Source organism: Lonchura striata, chromosome 2, assembly GCF_050655825.1.
Source record: "Lonchura striata isolate lonStrDom1 chromosome 2, ASM5065582v1, whole genome shotgun sequence".
In the NCBI taxonomy this organism is placed as follows: domain Eukaryota; kingdom Metazoa; phylum Chordata; class Aves; order Passeriformes; family Estrildidae; genus Lonchura; species Lonchura striata.
Window position 1 is genome coordinate 17,471,762 of NC_140704.1, and position 25,126 is coordinate 17,496,887.

The 25,126-nt window shown below is 35.8% G+C and overlaps 1 protein-coding gene across 7 annotated transcripts in view; it reads left to right on the forward strand.

Annotated features, from left to right (window-relative positions):
• The window catches only part of PRTFDC1 (phosphoribosyl transferase domain containing 1), a 42,982-nt gene that overhangs the window by 4,623 nt on the left and 13,233 nt on the right, over positions 1–25,126 (forward strand). For 6 of the 7 annotated variants that reach the window (XR_014953217.1, XR_014953218.1, XM_021533122.4 and 3 more), the window contains exons 3-4: positions 1,067–1,250; positions 17,535–17,600. Coding sequence is in view for 5 of the 7 variants with exons in the window: in XM_021533122.4 (XP_021388797.3) it covers positions 1,067–1,250; positions 17,535–17,600 (250 nt within the window). In the remaining 2 variants the exon portion in view is untranslated. The remainder of the gene's footprint in view (positions 1–1,066; positions 1,251–17,534; positions 17,601–25,126) is intronic. The other variant, XM_085573047.1, reaches the window with a different exon arrangement.

Genomic DNA, 25,126 nt, shown 5'->3' on the forward strand with positions numbered 1-25,126 from the left:
ATTGATACTTCATTACATCTAGAAATGACCCAGTACCCTACTGGGGGTCTAGAAACACTATATTTAAAGTTAATATTATTTACATTTATTACTAAGATTAATATTTATTATTTTTATCTTAAAAATGTATGTAGCATTGCATGGCAGAAATGTGTACCCTTTGTTTCCAATCATCTGCCATATTGTGTTTGCCATACAGAATTGTCTGAAAGGACGGTTTTGTTTGGGAACCACACAATTCCAGGCTCACTGGGGCATTTGCTTGATTATTTTCCTGTGTGGGACCTTGAACAAGTCAGTGAAGCTCTTTGCACTCTTCATTTCTGCTGTACAAAGCAGTGACCTGTACAGAATAGTGATAATATACACTCTTTATAAGCTTTTCACTGATGCTCTATTTCATTCTAGTTTTTATGTATATTTTTCTTAAAACTGTAGGGGTAGCATCTTCCAAAGCCAATCAGCATGAAAGTTTCAGATATTTTCCCTATCTTCCACTTGTTCTTGTGCAGTAACTAACATAACAAGTTAGGGGTTTGTACAGGTATATTTTATACTGATAATTCCTGTGAGGTAAAATGGAAGGCTAGTTCACATTCTTTTCTCTGGAGTCTCTGACATATTTATGAGCCTAAAATATGCTGAGATGTGTAGGTCCTGTTTGTATAGCTGGGAAATTTATGCATTTAAGGTTAACTAGAATCAAGTGCTTTGCATATTACATCCATCACTTTGCTATCTGTGAGCTGGATCCAAACCCTATCAAGCACTGGAATGGACTGTCCTGGAAGGTGGTAGAGTCACCATTCCTGGAGGTGTTCAAGAAAAGACTGCACATGGCAGTTACTGTTATGGTCTGGCTGACGTTGTGGTGATCAGTCAAAGGGTGGGCTTAATGATCTTGAAGGTCTTTTCCAACCTAAATCACTCTGTGATTCTGTGAAGTCAGGCTACTTAAGCAATGCCAAGCAAGCTTTATAGTCATGATAGTGTTTGTAAAGCATACCATGAACTTAGAGCATCTGCATCTAAAGTTATTTTATCTCTAATTTTTTTTTTTGTGCAGGACAGAACGACTGGCGAAAGATATTATGCAAGACATTGGAGACAATGATATTGTGGTTCTCTGTGTCCTCAAAGGTGGCTACAAGTTCTGTGCTGATCTTGTGGAGCACATTAAAAATCTCAGCAGAAATTCAGAAAGGTTCATCTCCATGAAAGTCGATTTTGTTAGACTGAAAAGTTACCACGTAAGTCAACAACTGATTTATGTAGATTCTGGTTGAATGCCATAATAAATTATTGACTTTTGCATGTGAGTTCTCCACCTCCAATTATAAGAAAAAATGCATGAAAAATATTTTTGCTTGAAAAACCTGTGAGGTTTTCTTAAAAACTCATATCCCTTATACTTTGTAAGTAGTAAGAATAAGGATATGAAGCAGCCTTTACCTCTATTGTTTTATTTAGTCTATCTTTTAGTTCTGGACAGAGAAGTATTCAAATTTCATTCATGTAAAATGACAGCATTTGTTTGTACTCAAAATCCTCAGCAGTTCTGTCAAGTTAATTTCGGGTTATTGCATTTTCTACCCCCGCATAGTTTGGCATAACTGCAAGGTGGTAAAATCTATGTCTTCTTCTAAATGTTTAATGCTAAGTAAATGAAATGCTTTCATCTTCATAGCATGCAGTTTACATAGTAGCAGAATATACCACCAGATGATGATAGTGTTCTACAAGACTATGAAACAAGCCATTCAATCAAATCCAGTGTTGAAGTAATCATCAAGCCCTCCTGTTATCTTCAGAGGAAATTATGCAATAATAATTTATCTGTGTCACTAAGGATGATACTGAGAAGACCAGCATTTTTCAGAATCTCTAACTACAATTTCTTACTGTAGAAGCTATAAATTTGTATCCTATCCTGCAGTGCATGTTTCACAGTGAGGTAGCATTTCTATAAGTAAGTTGTTGTAGAGGTGTCTGAGGAAGTACACTAAATAAATAAGAGTGATAATAAGGTGTCTTGCAGAAATGCAGCTTGCTATGTCCTGTAGTTCCCACATTAACTCTACAGCCTTTCCACAATTTGTTGGCTGGCATTTTCTTCTGACCCCAGTGACTATGAACTTTTTCTAACTTTCACAGATCTGGTCTGACTTTTTTTTCACTGTGAGAAAAAAGGTGAATGAGAACCTTTTATAGCCATTTGGTTAGGATTTGGTCCTAGGACTTCTGTTTCAAGAATTAGTTCTATGAAGCACATGTGAAATACTAATATTGTACATTTTCTAGGTATTCAACAGTATTACAGAAATAATTAATAAATTACAATGTTATATAATGTCTCACATAATGGCACATGGAAATTTTACTCAATTTTTTTTTTTGTGTGGTTATAATAGCACTTCTGTAACACTGCTGAGGAAATAGAGGAATTACTTAAATTGGGTTTTATTTTGCATCTGGCATGTAGGTAATGCATGTGTTTTTCCTACAGAGTTATCTCCTATCAAGTATGAAGATATCCTAGTTCTAAAATTTCTTTCCTTGGGGTCAAATCTTATTAGCCATCATAACCCATAACCAATGAGTGGCAGGAGATGTGTACTGCAAAAGTGTGTACATTTTCACCTCTTTAGCTTAGGAAATAATGTAAAAGCATGTTATATCAAGCCGAAACAGCACTAAGAATTTTATTATGCAAGGGTGCAATTACCAATACTAAGTCCTAGATAATCTTAGGATTTAGTGGCTGTGCATATTTTGGGTCCTATCTTTCTCAGGCTATATCAGAAAGGTAGCACCTTCCCTCCCAAGAACTAGTGCCTCCATCTGCATTTTTGAAAATATATTCTTTGTTTCTTGTATGTACTTCCAAACTGGTGTCAAGTATTGCGAGGCTGAAGCTGTCCTTGATTTAGTGCTTGGATCAGTGCTTGATACCTGTCTGGTCTTGAGAAGCTGAATGACACTGCAGTAGAAATTTGAAATTACATTAATATTGGTAGATGCAGTCCATGAGATATGCATAAACATAATGCTGGCTAAAGCACCTTTTTATTTTGAGTTATTGTTGTGTCCTGTGCAATTGCAGGTTTTGGAGAATGTCCCCTTGTCAGCATAGCTGGGCTCAGATCACTTGAGGAACTCACAGTTACCTAGTCTGAGAGACTCTTTATCCTGGCCTTATACGAAACTCCCAAATCTCCATGTGAGTTTATTCTGTAATAACATGTCTTCCTCAGTGTTTCACACTTTAATCAGAGGCAACAATTACAGCTTTAGAGATAAACCTCTACTTAAAATCTTGGAGCATCACCAGTTCCACTCCTTTGTTTTCCTCTGAGTTTTCTGTTCCACTTTCTAGTAAGACTTATCACTGCCCTCTCTTTTTATACCTTTTTCATTTCACAGACACTGTTCTTCTCACATTATTTATCCTGTTTCCTTTTACTAACTGTTCTCTCTTTCTCTCCTGAAGGGAGTCCTGCTGCTCTCAATATGCTTCCTTCAGACATGTCTCCCTTACCCCCTCCGGCTGTTTAAATCCAGAAACTAATTTCAGCTCAAACTCATGGGATTTTTGTATTGTCTCATTCCAGCTTCAATACTGAAAGGTTAGTTGATTTTTAGGGGCTGTAATTCAAAGTGGGATTTCTTGGTTTAACAGGCTAGCAAAAATGGGCTGTAATTGTGACCCAAAGTCAAATCTTGGCACCCCTTAACTACCAAGTATCAGTGAAAAATGCTGTACTTTGCTGTTTACCATGCAGACATGATTATAGGAAAAGGAGATTGCAAATATGACCAGTTTTATATGGCTCTTTGTTTTTCAAACCTGTCATGCTATTACAGGATTTAGACTTGAGAATTTATACTTAATTAGTATGTTAGGATTTGCCTTCATATTAAGTAGCTGAAAGCTGGGCATAAATCTTCTTTGTAAGATTTCTTCCTGCAAATGAATTGATTAAAAAAAAAAGCGTAGTACATATAGATTCTCTGGATAATGAGTTGCTACTTGTACTGCCATAATCAGTATGGCTTTATCTGGCTTGCAAAATATTGTTATATGTGCCTGAATATTTTTACATTTTTGTGAGAAACTTTCCTGTATTTTACAAGGGGCAGGTTAAAAGAAAGCACCAAGTTGACAGAAAATATTATTTCAGGAATAAACAGATAGGAAGCATCATGTAAAGTTAAGCATAAAAGGAAGATGGAGAGGAAAATCAACTTAATTTTCCAGATGGAAATCTAAATGAAAAGCAGCAGCTCTGAGTTTTAAGAGGTGGAGAAGAGAAAACATACCACCAGACTTCTTTGAATGAACTCAAGAGTAGCAAGGCAAGAAGTATAGTGGGTAGAGCAAGAAGCACTACAATAATCCTCATTGGAAATATGATGAATATATAGAAAGATGCATGCCAAGTTATAGGGGAAAACACTGTATTCTGGAAACAATGACATGAGAACTGATAGAATTTAGCAGCTTTTTAGATATTAGGTTCTAAGATATTGGATTTTAATATTTCAGGAACAGTGGGATTGACGGCAGAGATTTTTGAATTTAAAACTGGATGAATAAAATTTACTATATTTAATTTTTAGCATGCTGATTTTTTTCCTGAGTGATTGTTCCTCCACAGGGAATTGGAGTTCTGAAGTTGAAAATGGGTGAGGGTTTCAGATTGAAAGGAGATTTCAAAATTGTTTTCAGAATGTTGAAGTTAAAGATGAAAAGTAATGGTGGAAGAAGTTGAATTGGGAATGTCATCAATGTGACCCTAGCAGGAGAGATGGTGGATCCAGAAATTCCATAATACATTTGTGATATTGATAACTTCAGGAGATTAAAGAGCTGATTAGGAAGAATCTATTTTACTTTTAGGGAAGTAAAATAGAGACATTAGGAAGATGTTTTATTAGGGTATTTTTAATTAAATGATAGGACTAGACAAGAAAAAATATTTGATGATGAACCAAAAGAGAGAATGAACAAAAGAAACCAGAAGGATGTAGACGTCATGAAAAGAAGGGTGGAAGAGGATATGTTTTAGTAAAAACATACACTATAAGAAGGGTAGCAGAAGAGTAGACTGTTCATAAACAATAATTAGAGCTTATCTTTGTTAAATGTGGAAGACACAATTTAGGACAAGCTGAAAAGTAAAGGTTGAATTACAGCTGCAGAGAGAAGAGGATATTCTGGCTTAGCGAGTCTAATCCACAACTAAGAGATGCAACAGTATCACCTAATCCTGTTCCATGGATGTGCCAAATGTGACCTTTAAGTGAAACCTCAATTTTTAAATGGAATTGAAAAAAATTAGAAGAAGTAGAGGAAGTATGCAGACTTTTTTTAGAAGTTTTCAGCAGCCTCTCAATAGAAGGTACATGCATATGAATTAAGACTTCTTTAGTCTTTCAATGATGAAAGCTAAGAGAAGGAATCATATTAAGAGTCATTGTTGAAACTGGTGATGGGGACTGATGGAAGAGAGAGGAAACACCACACGCTTTTATTAGTCAGACCAGTGTGCTTTCTACCTGTTCTTTAAAATGTTTAGTATTCGCATATGGTTATCCATTGATACCTATCTAATTCTCTTAATTACTATATTTTATAGAATAGATATTATAGTAAAGCTCACATCTTAGGGAAGGACAAGTGAATCTTGGTGACAATAACCTTTTTTCACTGAAAACCATGGTGAGGTAAATGAAGAATGAGATTGCTACTTTTCCTGAAGTCTTTTGTGATTTGTTTGGTTATATGTGTGGACTAAAGTGGCAGAAGAGCAGCCATTTCTGTTTTGAAATGACATTGTTATAACAAACTCTGTTATTTTGAGTAACTTTGGGACCCCACCTGGAACACTTCATCCAGCTCTGGAGTCCTCTGTACAGCAAAGACAAGGATCTGTTGGAGAGGGTCTGGGGGAGGCTACATACATGATCACAGGTCTGGAGCACCTCTCTTAAGAAGGCAGACTGATTCAGTGGGGTTGTTCAGCCTGGAGAAAACAAGACTTTGGGGAGACCTCAGAGCAGATGGCCAGTATCTGAAAGGGGTTTACAAGAAAGGTGAAGAGGGACATTTACAAGGCCATGGAATGATAGGACAAGGTATAATGCCTCTAAGTTGAAAGAGGGTAGATTTAGACTAGATAGAAGGGAGAATTTTTTTTTATTATGAAGTTGGTGAGGCACTGGAACACGTTGCCCAGAGATGTGTTTGATGCTTACAATATGAGTGAACTTCAGAGGAAACTTCCAGAGAATTATGTAGATTTGGTCAATTCATGCAATTCTTTCAAATGAGTACATTATTTATGATTTCCAGAACATAACTAATAAAAAAATTACAAAAATGTGACTGCTGAATTGTAATCCACACATAATGGTTACATTGAATTATGTTCACAAACAAATTCATTGATATGATCTGTTTCCTCTTCAGCCTCCAGTTGTTTGAAACATATTTACAACTGTTGGTTATTAGTCTTGGCAAAAACAGGACTATTAGTGCTGCAAGAATCTGAAAACAAGCAACAAAACAAGCACTGTTTAGTAGAAATCTGAATGTTTTTGCTATATGAAGCCATCTCAGTCAATAGTTTTGCTAAATCTCTCTTCTGTAGGAGTAAGGAAACAGAGGGATTTTATAATGACTAAGTTGAAAGCTTGGTAAATGGAATATAATAATTTCTTTTTTTGCCAAGCAGGTTTCCTTCTCATACATCAAATGAGTGTACTTAATTCCTAAAGGACTCAACAGAATGAAGCATCAGGCTATAATCAGAGTGTTGTAAAATATACAGTTCTACTTTTAATGATAACCTATTCTTATTCAGTATAATTTTACTGTATGTAACTTGGCTTTTTTTAAGATCACTATGAACTTTGCATTTAAAAATAATATGTTGAAATCCTGATGCTGAAAAAGCAAGTAACCTCCAAATGCTTTTGTTAATTTAACAACACAGAAGCAACAACTGTCTTGCTTGCATTTAGTGATTCATGTCTATACCCAGACCCTGCACCAGTGCTACGATTGTTTATCTCCATTGCTGTGTCACACAGGAGAACACAACTATGATCTCTTGAAAAAAATATACATGCTGAGATGAAAGAGAATTCACATTAGTTTTTGTACTTAAAAATTTTCTTTTGGGCAGGTTGTGAGTTCCCTTTATTTTGCTTCATGTACACAGTTTAGCTGATGATTGCATCATCATATTGATGCTGAGCAGGCAGGAAGAATTACAAATTGAAGCCTACCTGATAGAACGAATTCCTGTTAGCTTTAAAGCCAAATTCTACCATAATTTCACAGGACTCTAAATTATCTGTGCATTATACATTTGACCTGCAAATAAATAACTTCAGTCTAGGCAAAAATGTAATTTAATTTGAAAATTAGTGATTTGTGGTTTATTTAATTTGGAGAGAGGCTGTGTGTGTACTAGACATTCAAAAACTAAAATATACTCTTAACCTTTTTCAGATGTATGTCTTGCAGTCACCACTGCAGACAGTGAACAACTGTATAGAAAATTTTGCAGCATGATATAGTTTAAAATGCTAATGGGCAGCAGAAGCATGACCTAATTTAGTCCATAGAAGCTACCAGTGTCAAGGTTGTTGCTGTTCTGAGAAATATGTTCTGTTGATTGTAGATGGTATCATCAGACAGATGTCTTATGGGCAAGCTAATGATGAGAGATTTGTGAAATCTGCTCCTTGAATTGCAAAATGGATTTTATCTCTGTGCTCTTTTTGTCTATGAATGGATAAAATAGCATTTACATCCCAAAGTAGTAGTATCTTTTTGAGTGAAAGTTCCATGAGTATAAAACAAGTAAGTAAAAGGTCTTTTAGTGCTCCAAGCCAAAGACAGTCCCAAATCTTAAGCAGGCATTGGTGCTCTCCCTTGTATCTCTTATGCTTCAGTTATTTTCTGAAATTTAGTAAGACCTGAGATGGTTAAGAAGATGATGACCAGTGGAAACAGATCATATTTTTTGTGAATTGAGTGTTTGGAGATACTACAATTCACAGTTCTCCAAGCTCTGTCCAAATGTTCCTTTTTCAAGTGTTAAGACTTGTTTAAGTATAGAATATTCTTCATGAAAGAAACAAAAAAACCCACATCAACATACAGCAGTGTCTGACTGCAAAATATCACTCTCAGAGACACAAACTTTTCAGAGAAATAGCCGAAAATGTGTTAGTAGTGAAAGTTATCCCAAAGGCTTATTCTTGCAGCTAGCTGATGAAATTTTAAAAGAAATTCACAAAAATGTAATGAGAAGAATGACAGTCTCTTTCATTAAATTGTGGGTGGTGTTATGAGAGTAGCAGCACAATTCAGGCACTTTGAGAGTAAACTCTCTTGCCAGGTTAATCTGTACAGCAGGTACAGTAGCTTGGTGTACAAACTCAGGCACTGGAGTCTCTTTTCTGATTGCACCTGCACTGGCTAGAACAGTGACTGTCTCCATTCCTCAGGGGCTGCATTGCCCTCCAGGCAGTCACACTGGCCAGCTCAACTGCTTCTGAGCACTCCCTAACTTGTTTCAGCCCAGGTAACACCACTTACAAGAGAATTTCTATTTGGACCACTTGAGCTTGCTGGATTTGTTTTTAGCAGCCCAGATGCACATATGCATCTCAGTAGCCCCTGCCAGAGGGAGATTTACAAGCAGCTGGGGACAGCTTGTGGGCTGTAAATTCTTTAGTCAGCACAGTTCTTGCTGGAAAAAAAGTCTGCCCATAGTCAAGGGACTATCACTGCCATGTGTGCAAGCCTCAGACTCACCCACTGATTTACCTGAGAGAAGCTCCTCAAAGGTATGAGCAGTGTGGATGTTTCAACTCTAGTTATATTTGTGTACCAGCCTAGTTTTCATAGTGTTCTCAGATAAACTGAAGAAGGCCATACTATGTGGAAAAAAATGTGAACTCAAAAGTCAGGGTCTTGAAACTTCTTAGGTCTGGAGGCAAATGTGCTCCTTTCACCTACATGGCATCTACAGCTTCTATTTAATGTGATGGTAGAATTGTGAGATATGAGGGCTTTACTTCATTTCTTTCTCAAAGGAAGTGTTTTATTTAAAATAAACCATACAGTTTTATTTTGTGCTTAGGAGCTTGGCTCCTTCTAATGTAAGTAGGTGTTAATTTGTGGGCACAGTTCAGGAAAGGTTATAAGTCTATCATACAGTCAGTTTATCCAGTTTATCTCTAATGTAAAACTTACTTATAGAAGATGATCTTTGTAATTCTATGCACCAGATAATACACCTACATATCACTTGAATATGTTAGCACCATCTGAAATCTTAGTGATTTTTTTAAAGTATGAGTAAGTGTGTTGGTGACTCACGTATGAAAGATTTGGGGGAACCAAACAACTCAGCCGAGGGAGAACTGAGTAGGAAGTGGCCTGATTGCCATGGGGACAGAACTAGATCAGATGTGGCACTGAAGGCAGAGTGATACTGAGCTGTCCTACAAGTTTTCAGAAATATGAAAGTATTGTTTTAAAGTGTTTATGGAGCATATTAAAGCAAGTAATTGCATGCTTTTTAAGATACTTTTAATTTTTATCTATAGTTTCCAGCTTAGGTATTACCTTCCTTTATACTGATATATGATTTTTAGCTATGGAATTATTTTTCAAATTAAAAAAAAGTTTGCTTTCCTATATTGTGTGTTGGTACTGTGCTCTTTTGGATACAAACTCCAAATAGAGGTATTTTCTAATGTTTTTTGAGAAATTTGTGTCCCCAAGGGTCACATTTTTCTTACAAGCTGTAATATTTTCTTTTGAAAAATGTCTTTTAATTTGGAATAAATGTCTTGGGCTACAGTATATTGCATAGGGTACAGCTACTATGTATAAATGGAGTTTAAGGTCTCAAGTTCCTTTTTCTTAAGGTTTTTTTTCTATGAGTGGGTTTTTTGTGAGCTTAAATTTTTAGTATTTTTAAGCAATCCAGGTTCCTGATATCTTAACATATAAGACTGTAGATGTTTTTGAAACTGGCCACTTTTAGAACATATTCAAAGCACCAAGGGACTTTATTAGAAGCATCCAACTGTTAATCTCTTCAAATAATTAGATTCTCCTGGATACAGTATTTGTTGTATAGCAGTGGTTTCTAAAATATTGAAGTTTAGTTTAGTTCATATTCTGCCAAAAATATACCAAGCTACTATTAAGTTATGGCATTTGCAACAATACTATATGTCATCCTGCTTCATGGATTTTATAGTGACAGGGAGATAGGATCTTACATGTAAGATAGGTCCAGAACTTTATGGTCATTAATCCTGTTGTAAAAATAAGATCTGATGAGTTTGAAAGTACTGTGGCGTGTTTATGCATTGGAAAAATATCACATTACTTGTATGCTAGTAGTACCATTTAATGTGTGAGTTTTTCGTATTAAGATCTGAAATGGGGCAAAATAAATTAAAATAAGCAAGAGGGTTCTAATTTTTCTCAAGGGATTTGTTTACTCCCTTTTACTGGCATCTTAAATGCTGTTTCTTAAAAAAGATCATATATGTGTAGTGTTTGTGCAGTGTCACACCCCAGTTGGTCAGTGAGGCATAGACCAAAGGGTTACTCTAAAGAAATATGCCAATAACAGGAACTCCTCTGTAATTGCACTGCTGATCTGTGTGACAGATATAAAATTCTTTTCCCTCCTCATTTGATAGACAGAAGTTAAACTATTTAAATAAAGATGGGATACTATAAAAAAACTGTGCAAGAAAATTCACAAAGAATATGGGTGCTGTTAAAAGTTTCCAAGTTGTTGTTAGCCCAGGGAGTAAATGCAGTAGTATGGAAAAGAGTCTACTGATTTCTGAGAATCAATGATAAACTAAGCTCCAGATTGCTGGAAGGGACTAAGCATTTGAAGTTTTTATTAGACTCATCTTCTGTGAATTTGCTTACACCTATTTATCTGTTTTCTCAGCTTGTGGCTATTTGACAAAGTTCAAGATTCTTCTTCTATCTCTGTTTTATCACCAGATTCTAGGAACTAATGATAGTCAGGGTCAGAAGGTTAGCACATTCTGATTATTTTAGAGAAAGCTGTTTTCTCTTGTGCTCGCAGAATCCCCAGGTGGATAGGATTTTTAGTACAGAGCTACAAACTCATTATATGTTTTTTTCACAATGTTCATTTACTTTTGATCATTAATTCACAATGCAATTTAAAAAATGGGGTAAGATCATACATGTGGATTTAGTAGTGTCTGAGGTGGCAGGCTAAGATCCTCTGTTGAGGCTGAGAAATATGACTTCTAGTTCATGCATTTAATGCTAAACAATAATTGGGCAAAAGACAGATACTCCAGTTATTGTGGACTTGAATCCAAATGGACATTTTCCTACCCAAGGCCAGTCTAGTTTGCCATAGCATGATTGATGACCTTAATGACTTTTGCATTACCATAGCAGGAGGAGAATTTTCCTTATGCTCTTTGGCTTATGGAGCTAAGGAGGAAAAGCATCCCAAGTCTGCTATTCCAAGTGCGTGGGCTGGTATTACATTATTGTCACCAAAAGTAGACGCTCTTTGCAATGCCTCCTGGCAGCCTAAATGGAGCTCCTGTGTAGGACTGTGGTAGTTCAGGAGGGTATGCTTCCTAAATTTTTCTTTTACCTGTAAATTTTAAAATTTATTTGCTTCCCATATCTGGAGAAAATTATGTGATCTGAACCTTATCTTATATGACTGAAGAGCCCTGTGAAATTGCTAATACCTTTTCTCTTTCTGGAACATACACAGATTTAATGTCTATGTTTTAAATATTATCTTAGAGAATAAAAATAAGCTAGAGTACAAGGAAATCTCAGACTACTGTATGTGAAAACTAACCTGAGTTTTTGAGGATTTACTGTGTTTCTGATATACATACAAGTCAAAATCTTTGTTATCATATGTTCTTGATTTCAGTTCTTGCTGATCTTTCTAAGTGTTCAAGTGCTGTTTCTGCCATATGGTAGTATGTAGTGTTGCAATCTTACTGCCTCGTTCTTAAATAAAAGAACCCATTTAACCAATGCTAAGCACGTATATAAAATTTAATTGCTAAATCAGCAATTAAAAGTGAAATCATTTATTGTCTATAATCCTTACTAGCCAAGTTAACTAGTCTGAGTTCTGCTTCAATTTATGACAGTTCAACCCTTTTTTAAGATAGCTTGCCTTCCTTGGATTAAATACAGAGAAGGCATGCATGAAACTGGAACACAAAAAATTTGCTGAGTGTCTGAACAGATGATTACAAGCAATTCCATTTATTAAGTTTAATAACTTACTGTTTCCCAGAGTGTTGTTTAAGCTGAATGACCTGCCTTGCTTTTACCGTAGGGAAGAAATATACCCAGGTGTTACCACAGGTCAGCTGATAAGGAGTACCTTGCTGTCAGCAAGTTCATTGTTTGCCTTTCCCTGTCCAAAGCCAACTTCCTCATTGCAAAACTCTGGCCATCCCTGGAACTGGATAGACTAGCCTGAATTTGAAGCAGTTCCAAACCTGAGTGGTGGAACTTTTAGTTAAGGAATAACAACAAGGAAGAAATAGAAGAAAAAAATAAGTAAATCTTTACATGAGTTACATTGTAGATCTACCCCTACAGAAATAAAATATGTCTTACACTGTGATAGCTAGAACTCTGCTAGATGTACATCTAGACCAGTTTCAAATTTGCTGTCATCTGTTATCCTGGCATAGCAGTAAGGCCAGGCTCAGTGCAGCACAGTCAGTGTGTGGTCAGCTCAGGAAGGCAGCTTTAAGGCTTGCAGAGCTGCTCAAAGCTGTCAGTGCTTCAGTGCACATGTACCTGTGCGTCCCTGCAGGAAAGGGGGTGTTCTGGCAGTGGGTGTGTGCCAGTTTACTGGATTCCATTCCCACTTGGCTCAGCATTGTTGGATTGTTTGCAAGGTGTTCAAGGCACCTCGTAAAAATGTATCAGCGACCTGGCATTTGACTATTTTGAATGTGGGTGTACCCCAGAGGTTGCACTGTGGCCTTTGGTATACATTTGATTCTGGGTAAGGGAAGGCAAACTTTCCAGTCTTTACTGGGAAGTGATCCACATCACTGATTCAAGTGGATGCTGTTTCTAAGTACAGCATTTTATATACTACCACTCAACTTCTGCTGATTCACTGAGGATATTTCATAGCCTATACTTTGTATATCAGTTTGACTTTACCTATTAGCCAGAATAGGTTAACAGATCCTGTAGATGCTATATTGACACTTCCCCAGCAACTTCTTAATATTTTGAAGTATTTCTCAGGAGGCAGGTTGCAAAGCAATTTAGTTACATACTAGGATCCAAGTGACAACTGAATGGTCTGGCATTGACTTCTTTTTGGTCAAAACCTTCCTGGAAAACCCAGTTGTAGGAGGTGGAATGGTAGTGTGAAGTGAAAGAGCTGTCCCAATGGGAATTCCCAGGTTGGAGGATCTGCTGTATCACCCAAGGGGACAAAACCAACATAGAACAGGCCTGATGGTCACATTCTTCTTTGTTTTGAGTTGCCTTGATGAATTTTGGGAGAAAAAGATAACCACATTTTTTTAAGAAATTCCATATGAACTCTGCAGACTGTAGTAATTAGATGTGTGATAACGACCTTGAGTCTATATTTCATAATTTAGTTATGCATTTACTGCTCTCTTCTGTTAAAGCTGTTTCTTTTGCCATGATTAAAGAAGCTTTGTTTCACTGAGCCCAGTATTAATGTATTCCAGATTCTGCTTCTTCAGAAGAGTAACAGATGTTCACAGTTTGGTGCAATTTTCAGATGAGCAATGGTGTTTATAATGCATTTCCCTGAGACCACCCAACTCATTTCACTTGTAACTTGAACTATGTCCAAGTGTTGATCTCAAGAGATGTAAAAGAGATGTAATAATTCTGTGCCCCACCCAGTTCAAAACACATGACTTAGTATAGATGGAATTTAAATATGTATACTTCCAATCTACATAGAAAGCTAAAATTTTATCTTGTATGCCATGAAAAATGGTGGTGGAAATAAAATGCTTGCTTTAATTAATCAAGTGTTCCTAGAATTAACTAAAATTATGAAACAAAGATGAACAAGTGAAAAACTACAACCCAGCAATTAAAACCAAAGAAATTGAGATTTATTCTGGAAAATGCAGATTTATTAAGCAGTGAAAAAAAAAAAGAAAGAAATATAGCTTAGGATGAGGTGTGGGGATGTGACACAATGCTTCATGTCTTGTCAGAAACAGCTGCAATAAATTTTGTGCTGCATTAACCAAAATATAGTGTGATTTAGAGCTGTCTCTATCCAAGCCAATATATCTAGTGTCAAATCTTTAAAAAAAAAAAAAGGTTGATGGGGTTTAGTGATATTAGAAAACAAGTATTGAGGAACTTTGGCTGACAGAAAATGAAACTTCATATTTCTGCATTTATAATAAATCTCAGAGACTCAATTATATCAGTTGGAACAACTCACAAAGGAAGAAAGAAGCTCTGAATGACTTGCGACCATGAAAATTAAACAAACAGTTCTGAATTGACATTAATTGGTTACATACTAGGTGTATGTACATACTGAATGAAGAAGATTTATTTCATTCCTGACATTCGTTGTACTTTATACTTAACATTTAGTGCAGTGTTATTTTGAGATTATAAACTGAGAACTCAGAAAAAAAGAATCACTGAGAGGTTCCCATGGCAACCATAGTGTGGAAATTATGTGAACATTATGATCAGGGTAATGTCACATCATAGTATTAAACCTTGCTGTTTGGCAGGTATGTATTTTACAACATGAGTTAAGTGATAAATGTAGATAGTTATAAATGGCATTGAAATCAATTATCTGAGTTTTGGTGGTTTTTTGGGGTTTTTTGGGTTTTTTTTTAGCCAGAGAATTGCTCTCCAGTGTAATGCAAGGAATTTCTTTAATTTTTTTCTGAAAATACATTGTCTGGAGGGTTCTGAGCTGCATATAAATAAACATATAGAAAATTATATGGTTTTTAGGCACCATGAATACTCAGCCTTGTCCTTTGCCAGCACTCATTCTCCACTCAGAACAGCAGGATTTTCATAAATGTGTGCAGTTGTGTCCCAACAGCCGATGTGTGAATGCAGAGATTGACAGGATGCTGTGATCCCCCTGCTCTCAATGGCTTTTGTGTTTGCTTAGCTGCTTGCCAGCAATGAAGATGCTATTTCAGCATCTTCCTTTCAGCTGAAGCCAGAAATACCAAATGCAAAGGAAACAGTGCTGCTGTGAATACTGTAGAAAGAAAGGTTTTTGGGTTTTTTTTGTGAAAAATAAATAAATTCATTAATCATTGCACCTCACTGTTATCTTTTTTCTCTTTCTCTGTCTCAAATAGCAGCTTAAGGGCAAACTGCCTCTTCAGTAATTCTTCTGTGCTGGTTGCTAATGAAATTCTACACTTTCTCATTTGGAAATGAAAAAATATTTTGCCAGTGCCTTGGTTACACATGCTGTGGTAGATATTAGAAACAATCTGCTTTTTATAGTCTTATAATAGTCTTGACTTGAATACATGCCTGACTTTTGAAGAGTGACCTGTCTTGCTTTACAACAAAAGACTTATGCTTTTAATCCTGAACTTAAAATCTTCTCAATGTCCATTTTTCTACTTAGTTTTAAAATAATCTTCTTAGGAAATCAGTTACTTGCTTTGTTGTTGTTTGGACTTTTTTTTTTTCTGTTTTTCTTTACAAAAATAAAAGAAATATTGAAACTTATATTAGAAAATATATGGAATGTAACCTTCGTTGCTGCTCTAGCTCTGTTTCCCGGGAAACGGATGAGAGCAGCATGAAATTTATCTAAAGCTCCCAGATCCGGTGCAGAAAAAGTGAAGGCAGGTCTAAAAACTGCCTTTTAAAGCAGTGACTGCTCAGCACCTCTTACAAAGCTGTGGTGTGAGAGTTTTGTGGAGAGTAGAGTCTTGAGTGAAAGCCAGGGAGCCTTTTGGTGGGTCTGCAGAATGCAAACATGGAGAAATTCTCATCTGGGCAATTCAATAACCTTTGCTTACAATTATTCAGGAAGGCTGTAATAATTTATACAGTCCATTCCCATGAGGATCACAAATAGTTCCTGGGGTTGCCAGATTGCTTGTGGCTAAATATCTGCAAAGGTGCTTGGAAGTCCCCAGACTTCTGCCACCTGGGCTGTGAGCATGGACAGGTGTGGTTCCATCTGCACAGGGAGCAGCTCTGACCCTCTGAGTGCTGCCTCTGCTTGTCCTGCTTTGGGAAGGGAAGAACAGCTATAAATCCCTTAGTCCAGTAGGTCTTTACCCACATTTTAAGTGCCACTATTTACCTGTGGAAAAACATTTGGCTTCAGACCACTGGATTTAGTAATAAAAGCAGAGAATTCAAGTATTGTATATTTGTCAGCTGTTTGTAATGATGAAGCTTCCTGGTGTCACCAGTAAACCACAGTGTGACATTGTGGTACTGGAGCTATTATTAAAATTGGACTAATGCTATCTTCCTATGGGTAGGAATATTAGATTAGCACATGCATCGATTTGGCAAAAAAACCACATTAACCATGCTTCTGTTCTTGCTTTTTCTGAAAAGTTCATATAGCCTGGCCATGGCTGTGTATTTTTTAATTTGCTACCTTCTTTAAGGCCTCTTTTGTCTTGCCTTAAAAGTAGGGCTTCCATGTGTTTCCTTTACGTGATCTTAACTTCGTGTTCTGCTCATAATAAATTGGAGCTAGAGCTGGTTGAGAATTTTCCATCAAAAGGAATTTCAACTAGAAATGTCTGTAAAACAAATTCAGAAAAAAAAGAATTCTTCAAAAAATAACTTTTTTAACAAGAAAATCAAACTATACTATTCTGTTGCATTTGGTTCAACCTCATTGGCCATGTTTAAGTAATTGACCTCAAGGATTTTATCTTTGAGTCAATTGAATAAACAAAGCTCTGGAAACTGTATAGCACACTGAAAATATTTTGCAAATAAATTTTGCAAAACTTTTTTTGCCCTGGAGAAGATTAATTTCTCCAAAAAGAGCTGACATGTAAGCACATTTAGCCTGTGCTTCCAAAAACTGTTCCAAACCAAGAATGTGCTTGCAGGTGTTTGGTCAAGTGTTGAGATGCTCCTGTCCTCCCATTTTGAAAGGGATAAATATGTTACTCAACCCTTGTCATACTAAGAAATAGCAAGCAAGGGAACGCTATTTTAAAAAGAAAGATGCAACTTTTTCTAGTCCAGTAAACCCTGGAGTTTGATGTTGGCTGAAAACAAGCAGGAGATGCAGGAAGCCACAGGAAGAAGTGAGAGTATGGTTTCTTGAACACCAACACTACCAAGCATTAGAAAATATTCATAACTAAGACTAGTAATCAAGATTTAAAAAAAAAAAGGTAACATATTTTTATTCTGTACAGTTATAACCAATTTCAGAGTTTTATCTTTCTTCTTTCAGAATGATCAGTCTATGCAAGATATGCAGATAATTGGAGGAGATGATCTTTCAAAGCTGACTGGCAAGGTTTGTTCATTCTATATTTAAGAAAGAAAATAAATTCACTAAAAATACTTGAGAAGAGCTATATAATTTTTGTCAGATACTAATACTGGAATCAAAGTTATTTATTCTAATATATTAAATTGCTGTGATGCCAATGCTTTCAGATTGCAGATGCCCAAAAAGGTCAGAATGTAGCCTCTCCATCCTTTGTAGACTTTCCCAGTAGTTATACACGTATCATCAGTGAGATTGTGGGCAAAATTTGTGATGTAATGTTTCCCCTTAGCTTGTTTATATCATGGAGCCTTGACTTTTTTTTTTTGCCTTCAATGGGTGCATACAAGCAAACTGCACAGTGCATATCTCTGTTGAATTCAGCATATGAGTTTAATCCCATTTTGCCTACTGCACAAAATTCAGTTGTGGAGCCTTTCACTCAGAGAATCAAATGGGATTTTTTATTTCAGCATCAGGCTGCCAGCCTGATATATGACTGAATCTGCACTAAGCTTGAGCCTTGTGATAAGGAGAGAGAGTGGTCTGAGGCAGTGAAAAGGCCATTTTCATCCAACCATGGTAATACAAAGCAGTACTTTAAAGAGGAAGGAAAGCTGATTTCATTAGGCAAATGGTCTGTGTGGCAAATGGTCAAAAAATGGATTCTTTACTTATGCATTAAGGCAACATAATACTTATCTTGTTATTGTACTTGCAGTCACAGTCTTGTATTTGCAGTCACTGTTTTATTAGGTGGTTCTAGATAATATCAGTTTCTTCAAAGCACTCAAATGGAACACTAGCAAACTCATTTTTTTGTTGTACTAGCAAACTCAGTTTTGTTGTGCTATAGCACACAAGAAAAAGAAGAGGAAAACAACTTTAAATATTTCATTAATATTAAATAGGGTTTGATGCAACTAGAACTGAAATTTAAAAAATGCTGTTATACTCAGAATATTTTAGTGATATGTATGTACTCAATTTGCACTTCTAAATACTCCTGCTGGGTGTTGTTTCCAAATTACCACTAAAGGGTTAATCATATTCTGGGGAAATATTAATTAATTTGCTACTTTCTAATATTCAAACACTAGAGTTACCTGTTTTTCTGTGATGATTTTGCATATGTTTCTCTACCTCACAGACAGAACTGGCAGTGCATCTTACTTAACATTTCTCTTTCTGAACGTAGTTCAAACACTTTCTAAACTTCCAGGCCCAGCTCTCCTTCCCCATCTTCCAATCCCAAATTTCCTTGATTAATGGTTGCAGATATTAGTATTATTTCCAGACATGATATTTCCAGTATAATTTGAATTCACTGAGCAAAACATTTTTTGCAAGACTTTTGTGTATTTATCTGTGCCCACATGTGTATGAGAGAGAAGGAAGATTTCACCCTATGAAGTCCTGCTCTTGTCAAAAAATAAGTAAATTGTTTTCTTACAATGGAAGTCCTGGTAATATTTTTCTCAGTGGCATGGCTCTCCTGTTCCCAGGTATGGAATGGGACACAAAATTTGGCTGTTGGGAGGCTGAGAGATAGCTGGGGAGAAGACTGAGCAGCAGCATTGTTTCAGATAGCTGGGCAAGGCTGCTGGGATCTTGGGTGGGTGGGAAGAAATTGCTGCTCAGGAGGGGAGCCCAGTGCTGGAAGCTGGGACTGCCAGGGGAGCAGAGCTCCAAGGGCCTGGTGTTTGTATGTGGGGCTGTCTGTGACACAGCTGATGTGTCAGGAAATAGGAATAATAGCATTTTCTCTAGAACACGTGAGAACAGGGTTCCCTTAAGACTTATTTTACTGTTTGAAAAGCTGGAATGCAAAGCTCAGGCTCAAATGCTCATGCTTGCATGTCTAAAGTTGGATACGTGAAGGAGTGGCCTTATGTCCACAGATGCCAACTCCTCCATCTGTTGTTGACTTCAGCAGCTAGTGCAAATATTCAGCACATTTTACTAATCAGCCATTTGTGGGCTGATTCAGAGCCTCCTACAGGCCATGTAAAACTTTTCCTTGAAGTATTTTCAGTACCTCTCTTTAGCTGCTGGCTTTTAAAACTGCTGGTTCAGTAGTTATCCAGTGTCACTGAGTGAATTAGTTGAAGACTTACTCAGAGAATTGAAGTTCTTTGCTATCAAGCAAGCTGTGTTCTTCCTTTGCCTGCTTGGAGTATTTAATAGGAAAGGTGTAATTATATTGAAAAATTAATATACCAAGTTAAAATCCCATTAACTTACTGATCATGGAAGGTGTTTTCAAAAGCACAAGTGTGGGCTTGGAACATAAGTTCCATTAAGTTTCTGTAAAGTTGAAAAGTATCAATAAATGTAAACAGTTTTGAAACTTACAGAGAAAATATTCTGAGATTTTGATATTGAACTGCCTTTCATTAAGTAATAATGCCTGGAACCTCAGCTAGCCTATAATCTTAGTGAAGAACTAAGGCATGTTTGCTGCCTATTGGAAAAACAGATTACTGAGTGAACATGCTGGTATATAATAAAGTTGGGGGTTTTTTTCTGAGAAAGCTCGAAGAAAGCAAAAAATTTTAAAAGCTAATTAGAAAGAGGCTGTTAAGGAATAGCTCTTAGCTCTGTTAATAGCTTTCAAAATAATATCTCCTCTGTACTTCTCTACAATACACTTTTGTTTACAAAATTATTATAAGCCTGGCAAAAATGTATAATGACCCAAACCACGAAAAAGAAAAATATTATGAGAGTTGGCATACAGACCCAAATTGCCCAAATTGTTGCCTGAAGAAAATCATCCCCCATTTGAAATTATTCTTCTGTGAAGAAGGTCACTGAAGCAAGAATGAAGTTTTCCATGGCACAAGTCATTAATTAAGATACTTGAAGAATGAATCCTGATATATCTTAACACTCTAATGCTTTGTAAGCATTTCTATCCAGAAAAAATATACTTTTAAAATCTCTCCTTTAATCATGTAAATAGTGAACATAAAGTTTCTCAGTATCTGATTTCATAGTAAAATAGTTAGTTTTAAATTACTTTAAAGTTGAAATTCTCACTTGGGTAAAATGTATCATGTAAACATTTTGAAAATGGGAGATAATAAATTACTGTTCAGAAATCTGTTTAATAACAAGATGGCAATGAAAATGTATGGAGATGAGGTGAAAGAACAAATAATACAACCCTGCTTAGTTTCAATACTGTAACCATACTGTATAATACTGTAAAAATTCCTAACATATTTTCAAGTATTTTTGACATTTGAGCAAAGTAAATTTTAAAGCATCTAGAAACTTCAGTAGGTTCAGCTGTACCAGAGCTGTGAGTAGCACTGCCATTTATTTCTTATATTTGTATGCACATATATTTTGTCTGAAAAGCTTAGGAGATGGTTTTGTAGTAAAAAAATCTCCAATGACAGGAATCATTCAGTATATTGCTCCATATGTAAAATATATCCTGTAACCTTTCAAAAAGCTCCTATACCACTTTGACTTCTCTCCTTGTAAATGAGACATGTTAGATAAAATAATAGATTTAAAGTTTATATATTTTTGCAATTTAATACTTATTACAGTATTTATATTTTGTCTGAAAAGCTTAGGAGATGGTTTTGTAGTCAAAAATCTCCAATGACAGGAATCATTCTGTATATCACTCCATATGTAAAATATGTCCTGTAACCTTTCAAAAAGCTCCTATACCACTTTGACTTCTCTCCTTGTAAATGAGACATGTTAGATAAAATAATAGATTTAAAGTTTATATATTTTTGCAATTAAATACTTATTACAGTTGTATATTTGATGTCAAACTTAGATCCATATATACTGAAATTGTCCCTATTTCTGTATAGCATAGAAAGTGAACAAAAAGAATCATTATTAGTTTTTAAGTTAATAATAACTTCAAATTAAGACAGAGTAGTTGTACAGTTAGTACTATACAATTGTAGAGCCAGTGAATTTCAAAAATTCTGTCCATGCTTATGTTTTGTGTGAATTCCCCTTGTTCATATTAAGTACATGTTGACAGCCAGTGGTTTAGTCATTTTCAGTGAAGTGTAGAAGGTCATAAATAGCCATCAAGAAAAAGGGAAAGTGAGTATTTGTGCTTTATATGCACTTTGTTGTGTTAGTTTGAGCACTCCATCCTCACTCTGATGGTCTTCTAAAATAACTGATCAGCTCATACAAAAAAGAAGTTTCACTCAGAAGAAGATATCCTCCATGTATCTCTTCTCAATTCCTTCAGGTTTTGGGATTTGGGCTATAAAATTTCCAAACTTCCTTTATGTGGTTTGCCTAAATCAATTTAACCACTATCTGCCATTTTCTTGCTCAGTTTGTCATTTGGGAAGATGTTCCAGGAACATAAAGCATTCTCACTTTCTTCTCTTATGCTTCTCATTTCATTCCTATTTGATTGAACCATTTTCTATGCATCTCATAGGCTCCAGCAACAGCTCTGAGAGCTGTTTCTCTGTCATGCTCCTAAATATGTTAACATGGCAGTATTTAATAAATCATACATGTGGCAGCTGTCTAACACAATGTTTTATTCTCTAGATCAATATACATATTATCCTCACAAATTCAAGTTTGTTTCTCAGAATTATATTGGTTCCATACTTATTATTCTCTCCATTAGTATTCACTGTCTTGACTAATGTTGTGATTTCTTCCCCTATATGCATTCCTTTCTAGAGTAATGCCCATAAATTTGCAGAAACAATAATGCCATTCTCTTTAGAACATTATGTACATGAGAGACAATTTATATGACAATAAAGCCATACAAAATTCACTGTACACTTTGGCAATTGTCATGTCCCCCACTCACCTCAACATCTTACTTTATTCCTGTCAGACATGCAGCCTTGCCTTTTTCTTCTTTTCAAAGGTCAATTTTATATGTCTTGAAGTATTGCACATCTTCAGTATCTCTGCTTAACTGCCAAGTTTAGTCACTTCTGTTGTTCTAAATTTTTTCTTTATTAGATTTGATACTGTCTATTCTTCTGACAGTTGCCATTCTTAACTGTTTTTTCCAAAGCAAAAGACACTATTTTTTCTTTCTCCAAAGTCAATTACCTTTCTTTGCATTTCTTTCTCAGATATTCTCTTCTACTGTTGATCATTATTTTCTTTTGTTGTTCTTGTTGTTTTGGAGGAAGGAAAGTATAAAAAAAATCTTTACAGCCTTCCTATCCCATTTTTCACATGGGCTCTGCTCATCTTGCTTCTACATCTTACCTGTTGGTAATCCTATTTCACCTATGTCCAGAAAATCCTCCTCCATTTCCAGATGACCAGAAGACTGTACTTCATGCAAGTGAGAAAATGGAGACATGAGTCATTCCTGAATTACCTTTAGATTAATTATGGTAGTTTGTTCTACTTTTTATACACAACAGAAGGATGCTGTGAAGATGGCTGCAAGTGGAACATGAGTGTGCGCAGCATTTGACACAATGCTGTCTAAGACCAAAGCATCAGGTCCTCCATTATGTCCCCCACTCTCTTACCTCTTGGAGATTCTGAACTTGTTTTATACAATTTAGATAGCTGGAGTTTGTATTCATGGGCTTTTAATACATTCACCAGTTTGCTCCCATCAGCAGCTGCTACTGATGAAACCAAGTGTCTGAAAAAAATAACAGTTCTGAGGTGTCATATCTGTCCTTCCAAGTATGCCATAAGATGTGGATGAGCCCAGCAGAAAAGTTGAAAATCAGACATATATGGCTTTTTCTAGAAACCTGTAGAAAGTGCCTAGCTATATTTCTCATTTTACAGAAGTCTTGCACATTATTTTCTGACATTGTGATGAAGGGTTAATATCTGTGGATTTCATGCCTGTGTGCATAACATAAAATTATTTCACTTCTCACAGGAGTGCTTGTAGCTTCCTTTGAACCTCTTCACTGAAACCTGATGCATTTTCATTTAATTTTTATTTTATGGTGATTCTTTTTAATTTAAAAATGGTGATTTTAATTAATTTTTATTTGATGGTGATTCTTCAACTCTATGGCACTGTCATAAAACATCTTGTTTAACCACTGGTGGGTGAGGTTCCCCAAATACAATGCTAAGAAAGCAGGTACTACATGTATGATGAGTAAACTGATACTCCATTAAGAATTCAGTTTGAAGAATCACATTATCAATTTATGTAATTCTGATGATGTGGAGTACACATGAAAAGGTGTATAAAAGGCAGACTACTGAATGGAAATTTATCTAAAAAGAAAGAAAATACACTATATTGTTGCTTTTAATCCTCTTACCCTCATAAAACAAAACAAAAAAAAGAAGTAGAGATTGACAAAAAAGAGATTTTTTGGGGGGAAGGTGGTAGGAGTTTTGGTTGTTTTTGTTTTTTGTTTTTTGTTTTTTTTTTTTTTTTCAAATATGCTTTCACTCATAGAACTGGCAAGTAAAAGAACTCACCTTTTCTTGACACTGTGTATTCATGCATACTTTGCAAGCTGGTATAACTAACAATATGTTACAATACTCCCAAGTAGTTTAAGAATAGTTCTATCCAAGAAAAAGACAGCAAGGAACTCAGGATATCAATGGGGATTTGAAGATAAAAGTATTTCCATCAGTTCAAATTATGCGCAATATTCTCACATTCAGACTCATTTTTTTTCCCTTTGTTTTTTCCTTCCCAGAACAGTTAATTGGCCTGATCACAAACAGGGCTGTGTTTAGAGATTCCTTTATCTTAAGGCCCAAAAGCATCTTCTGGGTGATTAAAATGAAGGGTCCCAAATGATAATTTCTTCACTGTACCTACAGTGTATATTTTAAACTACTAAAAATTTTGATTTAGAGACTTGGTAGAGAAGCCTCTATATATCAGGCATGTTTTACCAAGTCAACTGTCATAATTGCTAAAATGGTGAACCTAATTTTCGTTTTTGAATGTGAACCATTTTTTGTCTTTTACTGTGGCCTTTTTTAATACCTTTGCCTACTGGATTAAGCTGTTTGCCATTGTCAAATTTATATTGCCATATGGTTGCATATTTGCCTATCACACAGTCATTACTTAAGCTTCTTTTAGATAAACTAATCCATTGGAAGCCTGCTGTACAGTACTGGCATACTGTAGGATGTAAATGAGACAAGATTTGAAGGTGGAATTAACAGCATGAAATTATTAGTAGGCAACTGATATAGTTGGAAGAAATGAAATTTCAAGCATGCAGATCCTTCTGTTGGTCTGAATAGAATCAGCAAACGTCAAGCTAATTACAGATTGAGAGAAACTTTTAATTTTAACCTAATTTGGTAATCAGACAATTTGGGATAAGAGAAGCGATTGCCCTACATAATCACCTGCCCTGTGACCAGAGGGGCAGATAAAAATGTTAAGAATTCCTCTGAGCTAAAATAAGAGAGGAAATTATCAGCTGTGGAACACTGATAAATGAGTTGAAGGGCAGCTGCAGAGGAGGATTATAATGTGCTGTAAAGCCACTATTTTATTCAGTCCATGATTTCAAGTGCGTACAGCAGTTCTGAATTTTTGTTCCCAGGCTCAGCTGTTGAAA